A 25873-nucleotide genomic window follows, 5' to 3' on the forward strand; every position below is an offset into this window, starting at 1 on the left:
TCCCTGTTCCTCTATGGTCCCTGGCCCTCTCTGTGGTCTCTGGCCCTCTCTGGTCCCTGGCCCTCTCTGGTCCCTGGCCCTCTGTGGTCCCTGACTCTCTGTGGTCCCTGGCCCTCTCTGTGGTCCCTGGCCCTCTGTGGTCTCTGGTCCTCTCTGGTCCCTGGCCCTCTGTGGTCCCTGGCCCTCTGTGGTCCCTGACTCTCTGTGGTCCCTGGCCCTCTGTGGTCCCTGGCTCTCTGTGGTCCCTGGCCCTCTCTGGTCCCCGGCCCTCTGTGGTCCCTGGCCCTCTCTGGTCCCCAGCCCTCTATGGACTCTGGTCCTCTCTGGTCCCTGGCCCTCTGTGGTCCCTGACTCTCTGTGGTCTCTGGCCCTCTGTGGTCCCTGACTCTCTGTGGTCTCTGGCTCTCTGTGGTCCCTGGCCCTCTGTGGTCTCTGGTCCTCTCTGGTCCCTGGCCCTCTGTGGTCTCTGGCCCTCTGTGGTCCCTGACTCTTTCTGGTCCCTGGCCCTCTGTGGTCCCTGGCCCTCTGTGGTCCCTGACTCTCTGTGGTCCCTGGCCCTCTGTGGTCCCTGGCCCTCTGTGGTCCCTGACTCTCTGTGGTCTCTGGCTCTCTGTGGTCCCTGACTCTCTGTGGTCTCTGGCCCTCTGTGGTCCCTGGCCCTCTGTGGTCCCTGACTCTCTGTGGTCTCTGGCTCTCTGTGGTCCCTGGCCCTCTCTTTGGTCCCTGGCCCTCTCTGTGGTCTCTGGCCCTCTGTGGTCCCTGACTCTCTGTGGTCTCTGGCCCTCTGTGGTCCCTGGCCCTCTGTGGTCCCTGACTCTCTGTGGTCTCTGGCTCTCTGTGGTCCCTGGCCCTCTGTGGTCTCTGGTCCTCTCTGGTCCCTGGCCCTCTGTGGTCTCCGGCCCTCTGTGGTCCCTGACTCTTTCTGGTCCCTGGCCCTCTGTGGTCCCTGACTCTCTGTGGTCCCTGGCCCTCTGTGGTCCCTGGCTCTCTGTGGTCCCTGGCCCTCTCTGGTCCCCGGCCCTCTGTGGTCCCTGACTCTCTGTGGTCCCTGGCCCTCTGTGGTCCCTGGCTCTCTGTGGTCCCTGGCCCTCTCTGGTCCCCAGCCCTCTATGGACTCTGGTCCTCTCTGGTCCCTGGCCCTCTGTGGTCCCTGACTCTCTGTGGTCTCTGGCCCTCTGTGGTCCCTGGCCCTCTGTGGTCCCTGACTCTCTGTGGTCTCTGGCTCTCTGTGGTCCCTGGCCCTCTGTGGTCCCTGGCTCTCTCTGACCCCTGGCCCTCTCTGGTCCCTGGCCCTCTGTGGTCTATGGCTCTCTGTGGTCTCTTGGTCTCTGTGGTCCCTGGCCCTCTCTTTGGTCCCTGGCCCTCTCTGTGGTCTCTGGCCCTCTGTGGTCCCTGACTCTCTGTGGTCCCTGGCCCTCTCTGGTCTCTGGCTCTCTGTGGTCCCTGGCCCTCTGTGGTCCCTGGCCCTCTCTGTGGTCTCTGGCCCTCTCTGGTCCCTGGCCCTCTGAGGTCTCTGGCCCTCTCTGACCCCTGGCCCTCTCTGGTCCCTGGCCCTCTGTGGTCTATGGCTCTCTGTGGTCTCTTGGTCTCTGTGGTCCCTGGCCCTCTCTTTGGTCCCTGGCCCTCTCTGTGGTCTCTGGCCCTCTGTGGTCCCTGACTCTCTGTGGTCCCTGGCCCTCTCTGGTCCCTGGCCCTCTGTGGTCTCTGGCCCTCTGTGGTCCCTGGCCCTCTCTGTGGTCCCCGGCCCTCTGTGGTCCCTGGCCCTCTCTGGTCCCCAGCCCTCTATGGACTCTGGTCCTCTCTGGTCCCTGGCCCTCTGTGGTCCCTGACTCTCTGTGGTCTCTGGCCCTCTGTGGTCCCTGGCCCTCTGTGGTTCCTGACTCTCTGTGGTCTCTGGCTCTCTCTGGTCCCTGGCCCTCTTTGGTCCCTGACTCTCTGTGGTCCCTGGCCCTCTTTGGTCCCTGGCCCTCTGTGGTCTCTGGCCCTCTGTGGTCCCTGGCCCTCTCTGTGGTCCCCGGCCCTCTGTGGTCCCTGGCCCTCTGTGGTCCCTGACTCTCTGTGGTCCCTGGCCCTCTGTGGTCCCTAGCCCTCTCTGGTCCCTGGCCCTCTCTGGTCCCTAGCCCTCTCTGGTCCCTGGCCCTCTCTGGTCCCTGACTCTCTGTGGTCTCTGGCCCTCTGTGGTCTCTGGCCCTCTCTGGTCCCTGGCCCTCTCTGGTCCCTGGCCCTGTCTGGTCCCTGGCCCTCTGTGGTCTCTGGCCCTCTATGGACTCTGGCCCTCTGTGGTCCCTGACTCTCTGTGGTCCCTGGCCCTCTCTGTGGTCCCTGGCCCTCTCTGGTCCCTAGCCCTCTCTGGTCCCTGGCCCTCTCTGGTCCCTGGCCCTCTGTGGTCTCTGGCCCTCTGTGGTCCCTGACTCTCTCTGGTCCCTGGCCCTCTCTGTGTTCTCTGGCCCTCTCTGTGGTCCCTGGCCCTCTCTGGTCCCTGGCCCTCTGTGGTCTTTGGCCCTCTCTGGTCCCCGGCCCTCTGTGGTCCCTGGCCCTCTGTGGTCTCTGGCTCTCTCTGGTCCCCGGCCCTCTGTGGTCTCTGGCCCTCTGTGGTCCCTGACTCTCTGTGGTCCCTGGCCCTCTGTGGTCCCTGACTCTCTCTGGTCCCTGGCCCTCTGTGGTCCCTGACTCTCTCTGGTCCCTGGCCCTCTGTGGTCCCTGGCCCTCTGTGGTCTCTGGCCCTCTCTGGTCCCTGGCCCTCTGTGGTCTCTGGCCCTCTGTGGTCTCTGGCCCTCTGTGGTCCCTGACTCTCTGTGGTCCCTGGCCCTCTCTGTGGTCCCTGGCCCTGTCTGGTCCCTGGCCCTCTCTGGTCCCCGGCCCTCTGTGGTCCCTGACTCTCTCTGGTCCCTGGCCCTCTGTGGTCCCTGACTCTCTCTGGTCCCTGGCCCTCTGTGGTCCCTGGACCTCTGTGGTCTCTGGCCCTCTGTGGTCTCTGGCCCTCTGTGGTCCCTGACTCTCTCTGGTCCCTGGCCCTCTCTGTGGTCTCTGGCCCTCTCTGTGGTCTCTGGCCCTCTCTGGTCCCTGGCCCTCTGTGGTCTTTGGCCCTCTCTGGTCCCTGGCCCTCTGTGGTCCCTGGCCCTCTGTGGTCTCTGGCTCTCTCTGGTCCCTGGCCCTCTGTGGTCTCTGGCCCTCTGTGGTCCCTGACTCTCTGTGGTCCCTGGCCCTCTGTGGTCCCTGACTCTCTGTGGTCCCTGGCCCTCTGTGGTCCCTGACTCTCTGTGGTCCCTGGCCCTCTGTGGTCCCTGGCCCTCTGTGGTCCCTGGCCCTCTGTGGTCTCTGGCCCTCTCTGGTCCCTGGCCCTCTGTGGTCTCTGGCCCTCTCTGGTCCCTGGCCCTCTGTGGTCTCTGGCCCTCTGTGGTCCCTGACTCTCTGTGGTCCCTGGCCCTCTCTGTGGTCCCTGGCCCTGTCTGGTCCCTGGCCCTCTCTGGTCCCCGGCCCTCTGTGGTCCCCGACTCTCTCTGGTCCCCGGCCCTCTGTGGTCCCTGACTCTCTCTGGTCCCTGGCCCTCTGTGGTCCCTGGCCCTCTGTGGTCTCTGGCCCTCTCTGGTCCCTGGCCCTCTGTGGTCTCTGGCCCTCTGTGGTCCCTGGCCCTCTGTGGTCCCTGGCCCTCTGTGGTCCCTGGCCCTCTGTGGTCTCTGGCCCTCTGTGGTCTCTGGCCCTCTGTGGTCTCTGGCCCTCTGTGGTCTCTGGCCCTCTGTGGTCCCTGACTCTCTCTGGTCCCTGGCCCTCTGTGGTCCCTGGCCCTCTGTGGTCCCTGACTCTCTGTGGTCCCTGACTCTCTCTGGTCCCTGGCCCTCTGTGGTCCCTGGCCCTCTGTGGTCTCTGGCCCTCTCTGGTCACTGGCCCTCTGTGGTCTCTGGCCCTCTGTGGTCTCTGGCCCTCTGTGGTCCCTGACTTTCTCTGGTCTCTGGCCCTCTCTGGTCTCTGGCCCTCTGTGGTCTCTGGCCCTCTCTGGTCCCTGGCCCTCTGTGGTCTTTGGCCCTCTCTGGTCCCTGGCCCTCTGTGGTCCCTGGCCCTCTGTGGTCTCTGGCTCTCTCTGGTCCCTGGCCCTCTGTGGTCTCTGGCCCTCTGTGGTCCCTGACTCTCTGTGGTCCCTGGCTCTCTGTGGTCCCTGACTCTCTGTGGTCCCTGGCCCTCTGTGGTCTCTGGCTCTCTCTGGTCCCTGGCCCTCTGTGGTCTCTGGCCCTCTGTGGTCCCTGACTCTCTGTGGTCCCTGGCCCTCTCTGTGGTCCCTGGCCCTGTCTGGTCCCTGGCCCTCTCTGGTCCCCGGCCCTCTGTGGTCCCCGACTCTCTCTGGTCCCCGGCCCTCTGTGGTCCCTGACTCTCTCTGGTCCCTGGCCCTCTGTGGTCCCTGGCCCTCTGTGGTCTCTGGCCCTCTCTGGTCCCTGGCCCTCTGTGGTCTCTGGCCCTCTGTGGTCCCTGACTCTCTGTGGTCCCTGGCCCTCTCTGTGGTCCCTGGCCCTCTCTGGTCCCTGGCCCTCTGTGGTCTCTGGCCCTCTGTGGTCTCTGGCCCTCTGTGGTCTCTGGCCCTCTGTGGTCCCTGACTCTCTCTGGTCCCTGGCCCTCTGTGGTCTCTGGCCCTCTGTGGTCTCTGGCCCTCTGTGGTCCCTGACTTTCTCTGGTCTCTGGCCCTCTCTGGTCTCTGGCCCTCTGTGGTCTCTGGCCCTCTCTGGTCTCTGGCCCTCTCTGGTCTCTGGCCCATTCTCGTCCTTCGTGTTCGTTCTTGTCTTTATTGAATCTGGTGCTTTATTGACCTGAACATGGAGCAGACTCTCTGGGTCCCACCGTGTCTCGCTGTCTCAGCTCCAGCTCCGTCTGTGTTTGTGCAGAGATGATGGACATCAGTAGATAATGGTGACCAGATGCTGCTGACTGGAGGACGTCCATCTGAGTGAGTGGAAGCAGAAGCAGCCCTCGGTGTCAAACATGACTGCTGTCTGTTTGGAGAAGTGAGTGAATAAAATGTTTTTATTGGATTTATTTTCAACATGTAAGAATGATATGTTCTAGGACATAAGGTTTATGTAAGTAAAGATAATTAGCCAACGTTATAGAAATGATTGAATTAGAGTTCACGTCTCTTTGCCCTTCAGAGCAGAGGGGTGTTCACTTTGAAAAGTATCCAGTTTGGTTTTATAGAGGACACATGGGGGTGGGGGGGGGGGTGGGGGGGGGGTGGGGGGGTCCACTCTGAAATGTTGGGAAAGATACCAAAAAATCTAAAATATCTGACCTGTACCTCCGACTTTCTCTCACCTTCCATCATGTGTCTGACTCTGAAGACTCATTTCTCAGAAAATTCTCACTCCAGTTTTTGAAGTACTCCATAAAAAGTACCCCAAATTTTTTCTTCAAATGCTCCCTAAATATTTCCGAGAAACTTAACATTCCCATCAAAATTTCCCCATAAGTTCCATCTGAATTCCCAAAAATTTTGAGCAGATTGTCCCAAATTTTAAAGCTAATTCCCAACAATTTACAAATTTATTCCCCAAATTTCAGGATGATGGAAAATTCCCTCCAAGAATCCAACCAAATCTCCTGAAATATCTGCAAAAATAATCCTGAAAATTTCAACGGTCACCCAATCACAAAATTCCAAGTCAAATTTGCAAAAGTTTATAAATAATTTTCCAATTTTTCCATAAAAATGCCTGGAAAAAAATCTGATATATTCCCCCAAAGATCCAAAGAAATTTCTTAAATTCCAATGAAAATGTCAACAAATCTTTAACAGAAAATTACCTTCAAAACTTTCAATAAAAATAAAAAATAGTTTCCATAAGAATACTTTAAAAAATTCCAAAGAAAATTCCCCAAAATATCTGAATCAATTCCTGAAAATTTTGTGTCAAATTCTCCGGTTTCAGTCAAAGAGCTGAACTGTAACTGATCTGACAGAGATGAACAGCAGAGATTATAATCCTGCAGTAAACTCAGGTGTGATGTGTTTTTACGGTCCTGCAGGTCTAAGGAGGCCAAAAACCTTCAAACAGGACTGGACTGTGTTTGGGTCTGTGGAACCAGAGCGCCACCTGCTGGTCACAGAGAGACATCACACAACATTAGAACAGGCAGGGGAGGATTATTAATCCTAACCTAACAAAAATGATCAGGTAATAATAAATATTAAAGCGGGTTAGTTCAATGATGGCCGGATCAAATATTTAATTTGGTTTAAATGTAAAGCTTTAATAGTCGATCATATCTTTTACTGGCTATTGATGAGCCAACATTTGGGTTAAATGCCAAATGTTTAGACCAGTGTTACTCAACCAAAGAGCCAAATTGTTAAAAAAAAATACATGTGCAAGAGCCACAATGTAAGTGGTGAAAAGTGGCAATTAAAATAAATTAAAGGAGGCAAAAAGGTCAAAAAGCTGCAAACACTGGGAGAAACGTGTTGAAAAAAGGCAAAATGTGGCAAAAATGGATGGGAAGTGACCAAAAAAGCTGGCAAAAAAATGTTTCAAAAAGTGGGCAAAAATCTGAAAAAAAGGTGGGAAAATGGATAAAAAGTGGCATTTAATTGCAAAAGGCAGCTTAAATGGGAGAGAAGTGGCAAAAAGGGGCAAAAACAAGGGGTACAGCAGCAAAAAAGGGCAGAAAGTGGCAAAAATGGCACAAAAAATGAGTTACAGGTAGCAAAAATGGTCCAGAAGTGGCAAAAAATGAGTGAACAGTAGCTAAAATGGGTAAAAAATCAGAAAAAAAAGTGGATAAATGGGAATTAATTGGAATATAACTGTAAAAGGCAGATTAATTGGTGAGAAGTGGCAAAAATGGGCGAAAAGCAGCAAACACTGAGAGAAACGTGGCAAAAATGGTCCAGAAGTGGCAAAAAATGAGTGAAAAGTGACTAAAATGGGCAAAGATCAGCAAAAATGTAGGTAAATGGGCAAAACACATCAAAAAGTGGCAAAGTGGGAAATAGGTGGCATTTAATTGCAAAAGACAGCTTAAATGGGCAAAAAAATTGTAAAAAGCTGGATAAAAGTGCCAAAAGGAAGTGCCAAAAATGGAAATAATGTTTAAAACTAAGACATAAAAGAGCCACAGGTTGAGTATCACTGGTTTAGGTCAACACATACGAGGAAATTTGCTCTAAAAACACCCGAAGCATCCCTCCAGACTATTTCAAAGTTAAAAATGTAAAAAAGAGAAAAACAGACTTAAATCTGCTCTGAAAACATGAAAATCAGAACTATTCCCATAATAAAAATGTTTAAGTTTCTTTGACAGAAATCATAATAACAGCTCTATTATAACAAATGACTAAATGCAGTTTAAAAAAAAGAATTATTTTAGTTAAATAAACTTTAAAAACTAGTAAATATTCTGTGCATTGATGCAAAAACTTTTTTATTTAATTTATCTTCTAAAATGTAAATTTTGGTGTCACTAATTATAACGGAAGATTCATACATTTCTTTATTTTTATCCAGATTTATTAGATATTTAAAGATGTCAAAGGGAGTAATGCTAATTTCCGGGTCTTCCGGTCCGTTAGGGGGCGCTGCAGGCTTGTCTTCCTGTGTGTCACGGTGATAAGGTTCCGTGTCAGAACAACATATACCCATGTGAGTGTGGCTCTGGCAGTGAAGATGCTCTCCTCATTGAAAGATAGAGTTGGAAACGTCTTATTACCGGGAGATGAGTTCATCTTTGACACCGACGACACCATCTCTCTGACGGCTCACGGTCAACCCGAGAAGGTCCTATGTGGACCCGGTCTGAGGAGGAGCGGGGACCGGGTCCTGGTTTTTAAGAGCGGGGTCCTGAGGCACAAAGAGCCCAACATGTTCTGGATCGACTCACAGCAGAAGAGGGTGAGGAACTTCAGCTTTATCTCTATAAATACAAATATAAAAATCACAATAATATTAAAGAACTAGAGAGGAGACTTGGCGCCAAATGAACAGGAAACACCAAACACTCCAGCTGGTAGTTTAATTAGCTGATTTAGTTTTATTTATATCATCATCTTTTTATGCTGTCTGTCATGCTAAAAACAACCCCAGTTCCAAAAAAGCTGGGACGCTGTGTAAATGTAAACAAAAACAATGATTGTCAAATCTCATAAACCCATATTTAATTCTCAATAGAAAATAAACGACACATCAGATGTTGCAACTGAGACTTTTGACCTTTTAATGAAAAATATTAGCTTATTCTGAATTTGATGGCTGCAACACATCTCAAAAAAGTAGGGACAGCATAACAGAAGGCTGGAAAAGTAAGTGGTACTGATGAAAAACAGCTGGAGGAGCATTTTAAATCTAAGCATGTTAATAACCAACAGGTCAGTAATAGGTCTGAACGATTTTGGAAAATAATTGAATTTTCGTTTTTTTTTCCCCCCCAATATTGAAACTGCGATTTAATATGCGATTATTCCTCAACTTTCTTTTAGTCCTAAACAAGGACTGGACAATTCATAAAAATTGTCTAACTCTGATTATTTTGACTTGTACTGAGTTGTTGCATTGAAGGTTTTTTTTGTCATTCTTATATTTAATAAGAAATACAGTACAAAAATGAATAGCATAGGATTTTTTTGTAGACTATGAATGATATGTCATGCATAACATCTGTGCTGCTGCTGCTACAAAAATAATAATGATAAAATAAAACTGGTATTTTGACCAGGGATGGGCGTTTGGAAGAAACCTGCCAACTTGAGCAACTATAATGTTAACAATTAATTAATTGATTAATTGTTATGTATGTATAAAAACATACATACATGGGCATATATATATATGTGTGTGTGTGTAACATTTCCCTATGTAACAAAAACAGGTACCTAATGAGTGTGTTTCTCAATGATTTATTTATTTTCATCCTTCGAAAGCCTAGGGCTCTTAGACATAAACAAGGCATGCTCTATTGTATTATTTATCGCGGGGATGCGCAAAAAAATATGCAACCATCCCAAAAAAATTATTCAAACCCCAAAACAACCACAACAAACAATAGTCTTAGTTAGCTGCCCTTTTTTTCACAAAATAAAGTTAGAAGGAATCCAAAGTCAATAGGCTATCATATAACAGAGAGCGGGCCTCATAAAAACAACAACAACAAAAAACAAACAAACAAACAAAAGCAAAACCCACTCACAATGTCATGACGGCAGATATTGTTGTGCAGTGCAGAGTAAGACATGTCTAGTCTCTTTATTAAACGCCAACATCAGCTCGACTAAATTCCCTGTGATCGACCTAATTCTTTATGACCAATTAATTGTTCCCATCGATTAATTTTGATTCAAATTTCAGGTCAAAGAAGTATTGCACCTTCTGAGATTTAAAAATTGCAGCAGGCCATATTGCGATTCATTCTAATTTACTAACTGCCCAGCCCTAGTCAGTAACATGACTGGGTATCAAAGGAGCATTTAAGAGAGGCAGAGTCTCTCTGAAGTAAAGACAGAGGTTCACCAATCTGTACAAATCTGTAAAAATTGTGGAACCATTTCAGTAAAATAGTGAAGACTCTGAGTCTCCCAGCACCATCTACATTCTGTAATACTATCAAAAGATTCAGGTAATCTGGAGAAATCACTGCATGGGCTCAGGAACATTCCAGAAATCATCGTCTGTCAACACAGTTGGCCATGCCATCCACCAATGACAGTTAAATCTGGATCATGGAGAGAAGAAGCCATATGTGAACAGGATCTAGAAACACTGCCGTCTTCTCTGGAACATGGACTGAGGAAACATGGAAAACTGTTCTGTGGTCAGTTGTTGAGCAGCTAGAATCCTACATCAGACAAGAATGGGGGAACACTCCTCTCCCAAAACTCCATCACAACTGGGTTCCTCACTGCACAGGTGTTTACAGACTGTTGTTAAAAGAAGAAGGGATGCTACATAATGGTAAACATGGCCCTGTCCCTACTTTTTTGAGACGTGTTGCTACCATCAAACTCAAAATGAGGTAATATTTTTCATGAAATGGTCAAAAGTCTCAGTTTCAACATCTGATGTGTTGTTTATGTTCTATTGTGAATCAAATATGGGTTTATGACATTTGACAATCATTGTTTTTGTTTACATTTTACACAGTATCCCAACTTTTTTGGAATTGCAGTTGTATTTGAACTAGTTGTTATTGAGACATAAATGAACACTGTATTTCAGCTTTAAAGTATGAGTATTTATTATTATTGCTGTATAAGTATTAGATCAAACATCCTGATCCTTAGTCATATACTCCAACGTGATTCTGGTGTTGGAGCAGTGCATGCTGGGATCTGAGTCGGTCTCTCTGTCCTTAGTACGTCCCTGTTAAAGGAGAGACCGTCATCGGCATCGTCACGGTCAAATCAGGAGACGTTTTTAAAGTGGACTTTGGAGGAAGTGAGCAGGCATCGCTGTCCTACCTGGCGTTTGAGGGAGCGACCAAGAGGAACCGCCCCAACGTTCAGGTGAGTCTGGGAGGGAACCAGTGAGGGGGCTCATTATACAACCTTGTCTCATGGTATATATTTAACCCCTCCCTTTGTTACCTGAACAGGTGGGGGACCTGGTGTTTGCCCAGTTTGTTGTAGCCAATAAGGACATGGAGCCGGAGCTGGTCTGTGTGGACAGCGTGGGGCGGGCCAACGGGATGGGGGTGTTTGGAGCGGGAGGTCTGCTGTTCACCGTTTCTCTGGGACTCGTCAGAAGGTTCGAGCGCCGTCAAACATCCTCTCTGCCACGCCCCCTCTTTAATCTGCACTAACCTGGGATGAGTGCTGGAACCAACACACGATATTAATCTCTGAACCAGCCAATAGGAAACGGGTAGAGCATTGACCAATCACATTAGCTCTGCCCATTGTTGCCGTGTTTTTCTCCAGGAGACATTTGCTTTGATCTCAGTGAGAGTCCCAACATTCTATCTCACACACACACACACACACACACGGTACAAGTCTGAGAGCTAAAAATCATCAAACTTTAACAGTAATTAAAAATCTGTCAAGGATAAAAAAAAGCAAATCCAGCATAAATATCTGAATAATCTTGTTTACTTTTTAAAGCCTTAATGACGTCTGTAGGAGGAACTGAGTTAGAGTTTTAGGGCTGGGACTGAGATGTTGTGCTTGTGATAGAATGTTGGGACTCTCTCAGTGAGATCAAAGCAAACGTCTCCTGGAGAACAGCACGGCAACAACAGGCAGAGCTAACATGATTGGTCCATCTTCTACCTGTTTCCTATTGGTTGTTTCATCAAAAGATCAGAGAGCAGAAATAAGTTTAGAGCTACAAAAACCAGAAGTCGGTTTTTTCCAAGAAGCAGATTCAGAATGTTTGAACAAAGAAAATCTAAGAAAGAGGCAGTTTAGAGCACAAAGACAGGTTTGAATGGAATGACTGAAGAAAACGATAGTGACTCCATAATGAAGCATCTAACCCCGCCCCTCTCCTCTTCCCTCAGACTGCTCGCCCCCCACAGCGCCATAGTCCAGGACCTGCAGCAGCTGTTTCCCTGTGAGCTGGTGGTGGGGATGAACGGCCGCGTGTGGGTCCGCTCCTCCAGCCATCAGCGGACGCTCATCATCGCCAACCTGCTGCAGAGCTGCGACACCATGACGGGGCAGCAGAGACAGGCGCTGTTTAAACGGGTGGCGGAGTCGGCGCGCTGACCTGAGCCATGCTGCGGAGCACGGCAGCAGTGTACAGTTCTTAATGTAAGATATTTTATATTTGGAAATATGACGTTTATGAAAAATAAAACATTAAAAAATAAACAAAACTTCCTGTGTAGGTGGGTTTGAGATGATTCTGGTGTCTCACGTTTTTAAACACAGACGGCCTCTAAACCCTCACACTGTCCCAGTATTCCTACTGAATATGATGTCACATCAGTATGAGGTTTGTTTTTACCAGCTGTTAAATTCAGTACGGATGAAGAAGAAAGCAGTGGTTCGCAGCTGGTCTGGGATCAGGACTCTTCACCAGGGGTGTAGCTAGGGATTTAGGGCCCCTGTAGCGCCACATTATGTAATAACGCCGCATTATGTAATAACCCTAACCATAGGACTTAGTGTGGGCTTCAAGGTATGCCCTACCCAACTACCTTGCCCTAACTCTAACCCCTTAGTGGCTTACAAAATGCGGCATTACTACATAATGAATTGAAAATTTATTACATTATTAATGTGGCGCTACAGCCCCTACAAAGGATATTACACAGGGCTCCCCTTAGCCGGCTAGTGAAGCAACAAATGTTTCATTTTTACAAATATATATGCATTTGGATATATTTTTTAACTATAAATTCACAATTTATGAGCAATTTTTTTTTACTATGGCTAAATCAGATATACTTGCATTATTTTGTACTGCTGGACCACACTGTTTGGACATTTTTAAGAGAGGGGCCCCCAAGAATTTTATTTTACTCTATTTGATACAAATTTCAGTCTGTTGACTGATTCATTTAGTCACTTTAGATACAATAATGACACTAATTATTCAAAAAAATTAAATAAAAACACACTTTTCATTGTAGGCATATGAAAGCCCATTTCCACCCCTTAAAAAAGACAAATATGGAAATAAGGAAATAATAAAAAAAAATAAATCCAAAGTCATAATTATAAGATTAAAATTTAAATTATGAGATAAAAAAATCATAATTAAAAGATACAAAGTCGAAATGATGAGATAAAAAGTCATTTAGCCATTATAACTTGTCATAATTTTGACTTTTTAATTCATAACCTTGACTTTGTATCTCATTATCATTACTTTTTTCCTCTAATTCTGACTTTCTATCACATAATCATAACTTTTTGATCTTGTAACTATGACCTTTTATGTCATAATTATTATTTCCCCAACAGCTCTACGGCCCACTGTTGGGCCCTGATCCACCACCAGGGATTCTCTATTTCAGGTAAACCCAGTCCATTAAACTGGTATGAAGTCTCTCCTGGTTGAACTGTATTATTCAGACTCAGCAGCCTTTAGGCAGCTGTTTCTGATTCTGTGTGAAGCTTTTTTATTTCAGAAAATACTGAATGTTCAGCTCTAGTTTTACTGTGAAATAATGTTTTAGTGATAAAGACATTAAAATGAGCACAGAGAGGAAGGTTTTCTCCATAAACATTTATTTCAAATAGATTAAGAAAAAATAGATTTTTTTACAACTTTTTAAGTTATATGACTTTTTATACAGTACTTTATGTGCATTTAGAAAAACAACAAACAAACAGCAGTTAACGAGGCAGCAGAGAGCCCACAGCTCTGACAGGCAGCACGCACCGAAACCACAAAGGATGATGGGAAAATATGGACGAGTGCAGAGAACCTAAAAACTGGATCAAACCAGTTCCAAACCGGTTCAAAATTCAGAGTAAATGTGAACACAAAGTCTTTTTTTTTTAGGTTTTTATAAAAGTGCAAATAAAAATGTCAGAGTGAGACATCAGAGCTGATTGCAACAGAGACCGGTTTGTTCTGGATCAACGTGGACAGACTCACAGACTCGCTCTCAGCTGATTTACATTCAGAGAGTCACACAGACGGACAGGTGAGTGGGTGGAGCTTTCAGTAACTATGGGAACACTGAAGTCAAACACGTGCGAGGCGAGCGCAGAACTTTGGCAACACGTCAGGCTGAAGGTCGAGTGGCGACTGGAAAATACGGCAGACATCTTCTTGATGATGTCACAGTGCGGAGTGGGGGGTGGGGGTGGGGGGGGTGGGGGGAGCCCGGCGGGGTCACATGACATGTTTCTGGATCCCTGGGATGAACTCCTTGGCGTTTGGGTTTAGACTGCTGTTCACCTGAGGGAGGAAAAAGACACAGTGAAGGATGCTGGGTAATTATTTATCCTGGTTAAACTAGCAGTTCTCAGTCTCATGTCGGTTATTTGGGGATTTATTTATATTTATTTATTATTACGACTATTATGTCTGTAGTTGTTTCCCACTCACTACATTATAGCACCATCTAGAGACAATCAAGAACAGAACGCAAGTTACTGACATTTATCAGCCATTATCCACAAATGGGGAAAACTGTAAACAGGGGTAAACCTTCCCAGGAGTGGCTGGCTCCAAGAACACATGGACGACTCATCCAGGAGGTCCCAGAAGAACCCAGAACAACATCTAAAGACCTGCAGGCCTCACTGACTCAGTTAAGGTCAGAGGTCATGATTCAACAATCAGGAAGAGACTGGGCAACAATGGCATCATGGGAGAGTTCCAAGGCCAAAACCACTGCTGACCAAAAAAGAACACAAAGGCTTGTCTCACATTTGACTAAGAACATCCTGATGATCCCCAAGACTTCTGGGAAAATATTCTGAGGACTGAGCAGACAGAAGAGGAACTTTCTGGAACCCGAACCCTCACTCCTCCACAGCTCCACCTACTTTTACTAAAGTTACCAACTATGGCGACTAGTGGGTAAAAATGGAGGGAAAAAGCCTCAACATGGAACATTCCATCCTCTGTCTTTGATGATGTCATCCTTTGAAGCCTTTAATGTTTTTTAAAGGATTACATCATCTACAAAGGATGCATTCCCTCCTTGCCTTTCGCACACAAGCAAGTCTAGACCCCCAGTTGCCATTCCAGTCTAACCAGTACCCCACAATAGAAGGAGAGTGTCCGACCATCAGTTCATGACCTCAAGCTCCAGCACTCTTGGGTTATGGAGAAGGGCGATGATCCCAAACAAACCAGCAAGTCCTCCTCTGAATGGACTAAAAACTAAACTAAGGTTCTGGAGCGGTCTAGTCAACGTCTGGACTTAAATCTGACTGAGATGCTGAGGCATGACTTTAAACAGGCCGTTCATGATGGAAAACCCTCCAATGTGGCTGAATTAGAACAATTCTGCAAAGATGAGTGGGACAACATTCCTCCACAGTGATGTGACTCACAAACTCTCCCACATACATTGTCTCATTTGCCCGTGCTTCATTTTATAGCTTTGTTTTTTTGTGTGTGTGTGTTTCTGCTCTTTTGCTGACATCAGAAAAACATTCAAAATAAAGTCTTCTGTTCTCTCTTTTACTCATTCATGTTCCTCTGTTGAGTGTGAGACAAAATTCTGACAGCCTCTGAACTCACCACGATGTCGAAGTCGGCGTCCGCGTGCACGTCTGCGTCGAGGACAAGCAGACTGATCTGATCCTGCAGCTGAGCGACGCTGTGAGCGGGGAGGTCTCTGGACGGGATGAACCACTCCCACTGCTCCTCCTCCTCCAGCAGCTCCTGAATACAGCGCTCGATAAATTCCTCCTCCCACAGCTCCTCCTCCACCTGCAGAGACACAGACGCGCCCACAGCCACAGTGAATCTGGGTCAGATCAACAACAGGACTGAGGACTTTTCTACCGTGATTCAGCAACACATTCACAGAGGAGATATGGGCGTGAACAGGATCAGTTTAACAGAAGTCAACTCAAACACGAGGGATTATAAAGTTATTTATCAATTCATATCTATCTATCACAGGCTGTGGTTGGAGGTTTCCTTTAATATTTTTGGGTGCAGACATTAAAAAATGTGAGGCTAGTTTATTTATAGAGCTCCATTTATACACCAAGTAATCAGAGAGTTTGAAGAATTCAGAACAGACCAGTTAAACCAGGACTTAGACTGGGACACACTAGACCAGCGTCAGAGGGAACATCACCTCCTTAAACATATTATTCTGTAATAACCAGTGATTTTAATGGAAAATAATGCAGTTTGAGACATTCATTAAAACATTTCTATCCTGTGTAATCTATCCGTCTGTCCTCTCTGGTTCATTCTCCTTCATTAGTTTGAACTGATCCCTGTTCAAGTGGATTGTTTTTCCTTAGTGTTCGATTTTATTTTTATTATTGTGATGGCAGCTGGATGTGTGCAGCAGTGAGAGTCCAAGACAAATTTCCCCAAGAAGACAATAACGTGAATCAGAAACCCTCCAAAATAAAAGCACATCATAGACTTGTAAGCCTTATTTTTGCCTAATTTGGCCGTAACTGATAAAAAAGTGGTTATTTTTATGCTGAATATCAATGTTTCCATCTATTTAACTCAAGGATATTCAGATTTTTGTCCTCTTATGATTTTTACCAAATCCAGGTTTTTTTGTTTTTGTTTTATTTTTTTTTTTACTTTCTATCGCTAAACGTCTAAAATATCAGACTTTATTATTTTTACTGTGTGATATAAAAAGCACAGAAAATTCGGACAGCCATGGCCATTTGTGGGTTAGGTTCCAACTGCTGACATAAGCTTCATTTCTTGATCAATTCTGGTATTTATTGATACCATGGATCGTTAGTGGGATATGTATCATGACACAGAGGTCACAGTCTGACTGATGTTAATGTTTATGGCTGATGTTAATCTCTGATAATAAACTTCCTACACAGAAGCAAGCAGCTGTTCCTAAAGCCTGATTTATGCTTCTGCATCGCGTTGATGGCGTAGGTATGCCGTCGACGCGACGCCATCATTGACCATTCAAAGTTCTGCATCGAGGGAACGCGTCGCTCTTCCATTCACTGCCATGCCGCTAGGGGGGTGTGGCTGTGTGTGGTTTCAGAGGGGTCACATCCGAATCCTTGTTTATCTGCGGGTCATGGTGACCGAGGTGAGGGGGGTGTATTTGGCGTTTAAGCTCAACGATATCAACAAACAAATTCTCTTGTTGTAAATGTTGAAGCGCAGACGACAGGAAAGACGTTTGCGGAGGTGGTCTGTACGACTACTAAGCGAGTTGAGGCTGAGAACGGGTGAACTGCCGGAAATGACGTTTTGAGCGGACCAATCACAGCCCTTGCGGTCCACATCGCGTTGTTAGGATTTTTTGGAGGTGCGCGTCGATGCAGTGGGCTACGTGTAGCTACACCGTCCATGCAACGCAGAAGCATAAATCAGGCTTTACAGTGTTGATTTTGGCAGCTATTTTTAATTTTAGTCTTTGTCTTTCAATGAAATGTCTTTTAGTTTTAGTCACACTTTAGTCATTTTTACCCTTTCTGATTTAAGTCTTGTTTTAGTTGACAAAAAATTCAAAAAATTCTAGTCTTGACTTTTAGTCCAAGCATTTATTTTCTTGCCTAAATCTGGTACCAAATCATGGTAGTGTGTTCTCTGCACTCTGCCAAACCTGGGGTCCCTGCTTTCTACAGCTGAGAGGCAGAAGAGATACTGTTGCATTGTTTTATGACAGAGTTACCCACAGTGGAGAAATATTATGATTTTGAATGTCCAACAAAAACTACATTACATTTCAGTCTAGTTTTAGACATCTTGATGAAAACTAAACTTAGTTTTTGTCAGTTTTAGTCATCACAGATCTTTTTTTGTTAGTCTAGTTTTTTTCATGGAAAAAAAAGGCTGTTGACGAACACTTTTAGTCATAGTTTTAGTTGACAAAATTAACACTGGTTCCTTATTATAAAGAATAACAGAAAAGATCAAGTTTTGACGATCACAGATTTTAAGATACTTGGTTTAATATCCTGAGATCTGAGAATAATATTAAAATATTCTATTGATGATCACTGGGCAATTAATATAATAATATTTAACTCTTTAAACCCCTCTTTTGGATCTTTTGCTGTTTTTAACACAATGGTCGTATCCTGGTTTTATTAGAAGGTTTTTGTATTTGCATGAATATCTTTCTACCTAACATCTGCTTTAAAGGTCACATATTATACAAAGTACACTTGTTCAGGATTTTCTAACAAAAATATGTTAAATCAGAGAAAATCCATTCCCCCTTCCTCCTTCCCCACCTTTCAGAAAATGTGTGCTGAAACAAGCTGTTCTCAGATTTTCCCCTCATGATGTCATGTGGGGATTTAGCCCCGCCGCCAGGTTCTGTTGGCCCTCCCTGCTAGGAAGAAAGTTCTCCCCTCTTCTCCCATTCTGTCTCGCTGGCAGCTGACAGACTCCTCACCCATAAAACCGGTCTGTTCAGTTGTAAGGTGTGCACTGTTCTACTTTTACAACCTGATATGAACTGTTTTTACTCCTGGTGACTCTCGGTTTAAAAATCTAATCTGATAACAACCCTGGCTGTGTTGGTTTAACAGTTTCTCTTTTATTCAGGTGTGCTGTGGGCGCTCACCTGTCGGTTGAACTCCTCCTCATTCTCCATCCACATGTACTCAGCGAAGGGATTGTCCTCTGAGATGTACTGGGTGCTGAGGATAACCTCGTTGCTGATGGTCATGTTGGCGTTGATGTTGTTCAGGCTCGGATCCTTCATTGCTCTCCTGTGGTAAACCCTTTAATATTCCAGAGGAGGAACACAAAGGAGATATTCAAAACTACAGCGGACTGGGACCAAAATAAAAATGTTAAACTAAAGGTAGTCACAAAACCAGAATTCTAAACTTAGATGTGATTCTAATAAAATCCAAGAGGGTCTGGCTGCAGCCCTCGAGCAAACCTCTACGCTGGGGCGTTTGGCTGGAGACCTCTACGGTGGGGCGAAACCTCTTCGCTGGGGCATGACGTACATTGCCCAAGCCTACGCTGGGGCATGCAGCGTGTTAGCTGTTGTTAGCATGACTACACCACTGTGCTTATGACACATTAGCATAGCCCGTATGCTGGGGCAAAGCCCCAGCGTATGGGTCTACGGTATTAAAACCCGACTGGTTCGGTTTAGGCATTTAAATTCGACTGGTTAGATTTAGGCATTAAAACCCGACTGGTTAGATTTAGGGTCAGCCTGTCGGCAAACGGATAGAGCTGAAATTTCGTAGCGGGTAATATACGTCACGCCCCAGCGTAGAGGTTTGCTCGAGGGCTGCAGCCAGATGCCTCTCATAAAATCAGACCATAGCGGGACGATGTATTTTACACACAATAGATTTTTAATTTGAAATGAGAACATTTAAATTAAAAAAACAAGCAGTTTCTAAAATACTGTTAAAAATAGGCAAACAAACCATGGAAAGCCGACTCTTGGCTCTTTCAGTCAGATCATTTTAAAACTCGGAATGAAAAACAGAAAACATACAGAGCAAACCGTTGTTTTCTGCTGCTCATTTTTTATTTGTCCAAAATGAATTGAAAAAAAAAAGGGTTTTATTTTTATTGTTTTTGTTTTCTGATCAAAAGAGGAAGATCAAAGAACGGAACACTGGTGATGTAACATTCTTTATTTTTTGTTTGACCCGTTGCAGATGTTGTGAAAAAAGAATGTTACATCACCAATGTTCTGCTCTTTGATTGTCCTTTTTGTGACCAGAAAACAAAAACAATGCAATAAAAGAAAAACTGTTGTAATTTTTAAAATAATTTTTGGAAAACCACAAAATAATTCGTCTGTTTTCTGTTTTTTTATTCCCAATGAAGTATGAACTCCCTGAAAGGCCAAAGGGTGTTTTTTTTCTGTTTTATTTTCCTTTCTTTAAACATGAATTGGGAAACAGTTTTATTTCTTCAGTTTGGATTTCTGATTTGAAATGAAAACTGAAAAAAATGAAAGCTGTTAAATGAACCGACTCCTTTGACCCGTTCAGGACGTTCGTATCAAACTAGGAATCTAAAAACACAAAACAAGTACAATCATTTTTTGTGGCTCATATTTTTGTTTTTCATTTTTATGTTACTGTTTTTGTGTTCTGGTAAAGACAAAAGAAAAACAAAGAACAGAGTATTGGTGATGTAACATTCTTTTTTCCAATGTGTTTGATCTGCTACAGCTGTGAAAAAACAATGTTACATCACCAAAATTCCATTGTTTGACTTCTCCTTTTTTGATTCTGTACACAAAAACAATAAAGTGAAGGGCAAATCATTTGTGTTTGTTGTAATGTTTTGTAAATTTTAAAAAGAGAAAACAAAAACAGTTTTGTTTTTTTCTTGTTTTTTTTTTTTTACTTAATCTGAACTGACAAAAAGCACAAAGAACTGTGTTTTTTCAATGTTTTTTTTGTTTCCTATTTTAAACAGGTTTTGTGAACCAGCTTACGTCTTGATTTCCGATTTCTCAATTTAAATCAAAAATCGATTAGCTGTTAAAGGCACAGACTGTATTAAAACCAGTTTTATATGACAACACAATAAAAGGAAAAGGAAAAAATCAGAAAACAGCAAACAAACTCCTACACACTGACTAAATCCCCAACAGCTTTTCTGTTTCCATTTTTAACCATAAAGAGACTGTAGAGGCGATTTGTTCTTGTCAATTAACAAACAAATTCAAAACTCAAACTGACGACCGTGCCCCGGGGATAGCAGATCTTACGCAGGATCAAAAATTTCAATGTCCTTGCAAAGATTATAACTTTAGGCGTTTATTCACAAAAGGTTTCTCACAAACAGTTGGCGTTCTACAGGTGTGTCTCTGACTCATGCCTTCCTAGTAAAAAACCATTCATCTTCCCCGGTGCACACCCATCCTATCCTACCTGCCCATAATATAGACGTCACCTTGTGCCAAACTACCAAACATATCAAAACAAAAAGCCCCAAAGAATAATTAATTACTCTATACGATAACATTAGTTGTTTTAAAATCAATCCTTAAATTCTCCCCAAAGAAATAATGAATAAAAGTAAAATTATCAAACTAACGAAATAATGTGAATAGCTCCAACAGAGACAAAATGTCTAAATTGCACTAAAACACTGACAATGTTTCTGAATAAAACACTGCTTTTATTTTAAGTGTAATCTGGACGATGTGGAGGAGTTTGTAGATTACTCTGTATTAGATGCCTATAATCTCTATGGTTGTTGCTGTGGAATCATATCAGTATTGACTGATTTAGGGAATACACAAAAACATTAGCTGGGTTTATGGAGGGAAATATTCCCAACATATTCCTACAATTCACACACAGAGAATTAGAAACGAAAACCACAATAGAACACAATGTTATTAACATCAGGGTTAACACAGACCAGAGTTTTTACATCTGATATGATTCTACTAAAATTCAAAAACACTAAAACCTGTGTCAGAACTATTGTCCAAGTTCTTTCTGCAAAAACAGCAGCAATATTTAAAGAGTTTCTCGGGATCACCAGAAAATCACCACATTTCCCACATGTTGCCAATTTTTGTGCAATTTAGAAAGGGTGCAGAAGTTTTTCTGCTATTTTTGATAGTTATAAACAATCAATTATCCATACTGGTTATACAGGATTTTCTCAATGTTGAGTGAATATCTTTCATTTTCATTATTATTATAGATAAAGTAATAGTTCCTTATTTAGACTAATTATGTCAGACAGATAATCCTGTGGTCTGAACTGTTGGTATAAACACCTTTAATAACAGTATTAGGCCTGATACTTCCTACCAACATGAAGGTAAACTACTCCGACAACCAGTCCGGTCTCATCTTCTATCTTGTTTAAAAACATATCTAAATATATTTATTTATAACTCCACCTATAGCCCAGTCTTAAGGACCCAGAGGACATACTGACCCTCAGGCAGAGAACAGTTGGTCCGTTATGTCAACGTTCAGGGTCGCCGTGATGGCCGCTCTCTATCGCTGACTCTGACATTTTCACCACAAACAAAGCGAAATAACCGACAGATACCGACTCAAAAACATGAAGACATGCATTTAAAACGATTTAGATCAAGTCAGAGTATAAAACTGTGTGTTTTAGATGCTCTGAAATACCTTCAAACCCGACGTTTACAACGGTTCAGGACCCAACGGACAACTCTGTGTCGAACTCTCCTGGAACAGTAATGGCCGCCGCGCGCTGCCTCTGTTTGTTTACATCGCCTACGTCACTCCGTGCTCGCCTCTGATTGGATAGATCGCTACACCGCCTTCACGCGGCGCATGACCCAGTTAAACTAAACGGGGGTGGAAGGTGGGGAAGTAGGATTCTCCTTACCCTCCTTTACTCTGGTGTTTGAGGCCACAGACAGGAATGTGTGTGCTGTGGTCCCTCTGGCCCCAGGTAAAGTCAATATCCGGACATGTAGGTTATTTCTGAGTCACTCTTAAAAAATAAGAATGTTTAGGGTATTGAAAAGAATAAATGCCTCGAGACTCACGGAATTATTTACATTTATCAAAGCTTCCTAATTTTTGTTTTCATGTTTTTATTCTAAGAGATATTCCTGTATTAGTCCCATAAGTGGAAATTCCAAATTTACAGCAGCAAGAGTGTTGTGAACAAAGCCACATAGTTTTGTCTCCATGTTGGCACGAGTCAGACCTTAACATTTCATAAGTGGTTATGAAGAATATCCATGCATCACACTCCACTTTGTAAAACAAGCTAACAAGTTTCAGGAGTGAGAAAAGTGGAAGAAAATTAAGAATATCCTCTGGTGGGACACTCCTGGTGCCTTGTCATCCTTTGTGCAACCTCCTCCCTTGTTACTTGTCCATCTTAACAGGAGCGACAGAGAGAAAATAGGAACAGGGTGACTGGGGATAAACCTGGGGAGCTGCAGCGCATCACTTGCAGAGTGTCAGGATGCTAAAAGGAAACTCTGTAACCAAACTGATGTAGCTGGCACTTGCTCACATTGCATGCAGTTGGGACATGTTGCTACACATGCTAAAGAGGCTGTTTTGCAAGGACAATCAAGACAGCTTGATTTTTGGTGTGCCTTGGGCAAAAAAAGTTTGAAAACCATTGTTCTAGAGCAGGGGTGTCAAACTCAATCACAGCAGGGGTCAAATTCTGAATTTGGGTCCAACCTGAGGGCCGAGCAGGGGCAACATTTACCATAAACTGTCATAAACCAGCAATGAATTATGGGGGAAAAAACCTTAGCACTGATGATAAATGATTTTGACATTGAAAGAGGTCAAAATGATAAGTTTAAAGGCTCATAATCTGAGATAAAAATTCAAACTTATTACTTAAAAGGTTCAAAACATGGCATTTAAAGTCAAAATTTTGTTTTTAAAGGAAAATGTATGAGATGAAAAGTTGAAATCATTATTTTTAGGAGTCAAAATATGAGATAAATTCAAAATAATTGTTTTAAAATATCAAAGTGTGAGATAAAAGTTTAAATTTTTTAATTTAAAGGTCCAAATATTGCTTAAAATTGAGGATCTAAAAGGTCAGATTATGAGATAAAAGTCAAAGTAAGGAGCTAAAAGGTCAAAAAGTGAGAAAAAAATCATAATCATGAGTTTTAAAGGTCCAAATATTACTTAAATAATTAAAATTGAGGATCTAAAAGGTAAAAACATACCGTAAAAAGTCAAAATGTGAATTTAAAAGGTCAACATATGAAATAAAAAGTCAAAACCATGACTCTGAGGTGCAAAATTAAGAATATGAAATAAGAACATAAATGTATCTGAGTTTTTATCTAATTATTTTAACGTTTTACTTAACAGGGACATTCTAGATCATCATTGTTCAGTTTACATTTTTAAACTGGAGGAAATCTGCGAATTTCAAACCAGTGGGCTAGTTAAAATAAAAATATGATATGAGCTTTTGGGCCGGGTGTAACTCTACCACGGGCCGGATTTGGCCCCCGGGCCTTGAGTTTGACACCCCTGTTCTGGTGAATAAAATATGTGTTTATGAGACGCTTTATTGTACTTTATTGTTAACTGTCGTTCAGCATTAAATTAAATAAATGGAGGTTAAATAAAGTTATTAAAAAAATAGTCTGAAGTTGATCTGCCACTTCTATCTGTGGCTAAAGATAAGAATAGTGACACTGTTATGTTGGTTGATGAGTATATTAATGTGTGAAATCCTATTTAAAGATCTTCACTGATGGTTCTAGAGGCCCAGAGAGGGGTAAGGCGGGTTTTGGGGAGTATGACTCAGTTAGAAATAAGAATGTGTCGCAGAGTTAGTAGTGGTACTTCTGTATTTACGGCTGAATTGTTGGCTGTTCTCTGGATAGAAGAAGTCAAACCAGAAAAAGTAGTTGTTTATCAGACTCAGCTGCAGCTTTGATGTCCTTAAAACAAAGCAGAGTCGGCTTGGCCTGATCTTGTTAAAGAATTTTTATTGTCCTTGTTTAGAACAGAGAAGATAAACTGTGAAGTTCTACTGCTCTGGGTTCCAGGCCATTCTGGGGTTACGGCTAATGAAATTACTGAAATTACTCTGCTAAGTCAGAGTTAAAGCAAACTCCTACATGTTCAGGTACGGTTTGGTAAAACAGAATACAGAAGTAAAATCACAGAGGAGCTTGAGCGGGAGTGGCAAGAACCTTAGGAAAAGGAAAAAAGAGGGAGATATTATTTTAGTATTCAACGTTCAGATAGGAAATTATTAAGTTTTTCTGAAAACTGTGAGGATATTGTGAAGTTAACCAGGTTGAGGCGGGATACTGTAGGTCAGGGGTCATCAAGAACATTCACACAAGGGCCAGATTTAGTCCCGACAGAAACTTTGGGGGCCGGACTTTCAAATACACAAAATTAAATCAATATTTTGGGTTTGATTGAAATATTATTGTATTAATATTTGTATTTTCTTTCAAAATGCAGGACATTTTTAAGAATTACCAGTGAGATCTATCAGTGACATCTATCCCTATTATCTCTAATGCAGCAGGCCACAAGGAGCCTGACGACAGAATTAGCTGGACCCCTGAAAATCCCAGAGAATAGGCCCTCTACAATTGTGATGTAGTGCTAGTATTAACTCATTTTTGACACTTTTAACCCTTTTTTTGCCTCTTTAACCGAATCTTTGCAAGATTTTAACCCCTTTTAAAACCAATTTCTTGCATGTTTTATCCACTTTGTGCCAATTTTATCAATTTTTGCCACTTTTCTTCTATTTTTGCCGCTTTTTAACCATTTTAATTACTTTTTAAAAACAATTTTTGCAACTTTAAAACCAATTTTTGCCACTTTAAACACATTTTTGCTACTTTTTGCCTCTATAACACAATTTTTGCCATTCTTTAACCCATTTAAACTACTCTTCCTGCATGTTTTATCCCCTTTCGTGCCACTTTTTTTTTAAATCCTTTTTTCCAATTTTCTTCTATTTCTGCCACTTTTAACCCTTTTTGTTATATAATTTCAACATTTTTGCAACTTAAAAACCACTTTTAACAGATTTTGATAGTTTTTGCCTCTTTAACCCAATTTTTACCGTTCTTTTACCCATTTTAACCAGTTGTCATGCTTGTTTTATCCCCTTTGTGTCATTCTTATCCATTTTGCCACTGTTCTTCTATTTTTTGCCACTTTTTAACCCATTTTCATTACTTTTTATACTATTTTTTGTCATTTGTGTCCATATTTTATACTCTTTGCCCCTTTTTCTCTTTTACCAATCCTTGCAACATTTTAACCTTTTTTCACCACGTTTTCTGTCAATTCTTGTCCCATTTTGCCACTTATCACCCATTTTTGCCACATTTAAACATCTTTTCACCACTTTATCTGGTCATTTTTGCAACACTTCTACCAACCTTAACTCTTATTTAAATATCTACTAAATATGACAGTAAATTTCAGTAGAAACAGATCAAATGTGACGTCCTTCTCAAAATATTTCAGTATTAATTTGTTTGTGGGGTGGATTCACAGCTGCAGGCATTTAAAGCCAAGGGAAACTCTTAAAACCACAATCTTCTTTTCCTCCTTTTCTGACTCTAATGATCCTCTGGGGGCCAGACAGGCACCTTTGGGGGGCCAGGTTATTCACAAACAATTGGGAAACATCCCAGTGGGCTGTGTGCTTGTGGCAGCCCTGAAACACTCAGTGAGTGTAGAAAAAAGCACAAGAAGGGACAAACACAAGGTTTAAAAATTACCAGACATGGAAATTTCCTGCCGATCAGTTAGTTTCTACATACCGCAGGAATATACTCAAGAAAAGTCTGGTTCCCCTGTCATCCACAGGATAGTAATACGCCGGAAGTAGTAAAGAAGAAGGAC

At 43.5% G+C, this 25873-nt stretch overlaps 2 protein-coding genes across 4 annotated transcripts; one reads left to right on the forward strand and one right to left on the reverse strand.

Moving 5' to 3' along the window:
* The first annotated feature begins 7590 nt into the window (after positions 1-7590).
* On the forward strand, positions 7591-11786 carry exosc3 (exosome component 3). Its single transcript, XM_041797847.1, has 4 exons — positions 7591-7871; positions 10325-10474; positions 10564-10715; positions 11470-11786. Exons 1-4 carry the CDS (start codon positions 7647-7649, stop codon positions 11675-11677), a joined length of 735 nt encoding a protein of 244 aa, XP_041653781.1. The 5' UTR covers positions 7591-7646; the 3' UTR covers positions 11678-11786.
* Positions 11787-13128: 1342 nt separating this feature from the next.
* On the reverse strand, positions 13129-25873 carry LOC121516272 (polyadenylate-binding protein-interacting protein 2-like). 3 transcript variants are annotated; one of them, XM_041797472.1, is made up of 5 exons: positions 21656-21721; positions 21453-21526; positions 18130-18289; positions 15123-15314; positions 13129-13826 (listed from the first exon to the last, which is right to left on the reverse strand). In XM_041797472.1, the coding sequence occupies exons 3-5, from the start codon at positions 18268-18270 to the stop codon at positions 13761-13763; spliced, it is 399 nt and encodes a 132-aa protein (XP_041653406.1). In that variant the 5' UTR covers positions 18271-18289; positions 21453-21526; positions 21656-21721; the 3' UTR covers positions 13129-13760. The 3 variants fall into 3 exon arrangements, with proteins under 3 accessions (XP_041653406.1, XP_041653407.1, XP_041653405.1); XM_041797473.1 differs by lacking the exons at positions 21453-21526; positions 21656-21721 and adding an exon at positions 25792-25873; XM_041797471.1 differs by lacking the exon at positions 21453-21526 and having other exon boundaries at positions 21656-21778.

Source organism: Cheilinus undulatus, linkage group 10 (assembly GCF_018320785.1).
Source record: "Cheilinus undulatus linkage group 10, ASM1832078v1, whole genome shotgun sequence".
NCBI classification, from domain to species: Eukaryota; Metazoa; Chordata; class Actinopteri; order Labriformes; family Labridae; genus Cheilinus; species Cheilinus undulatus.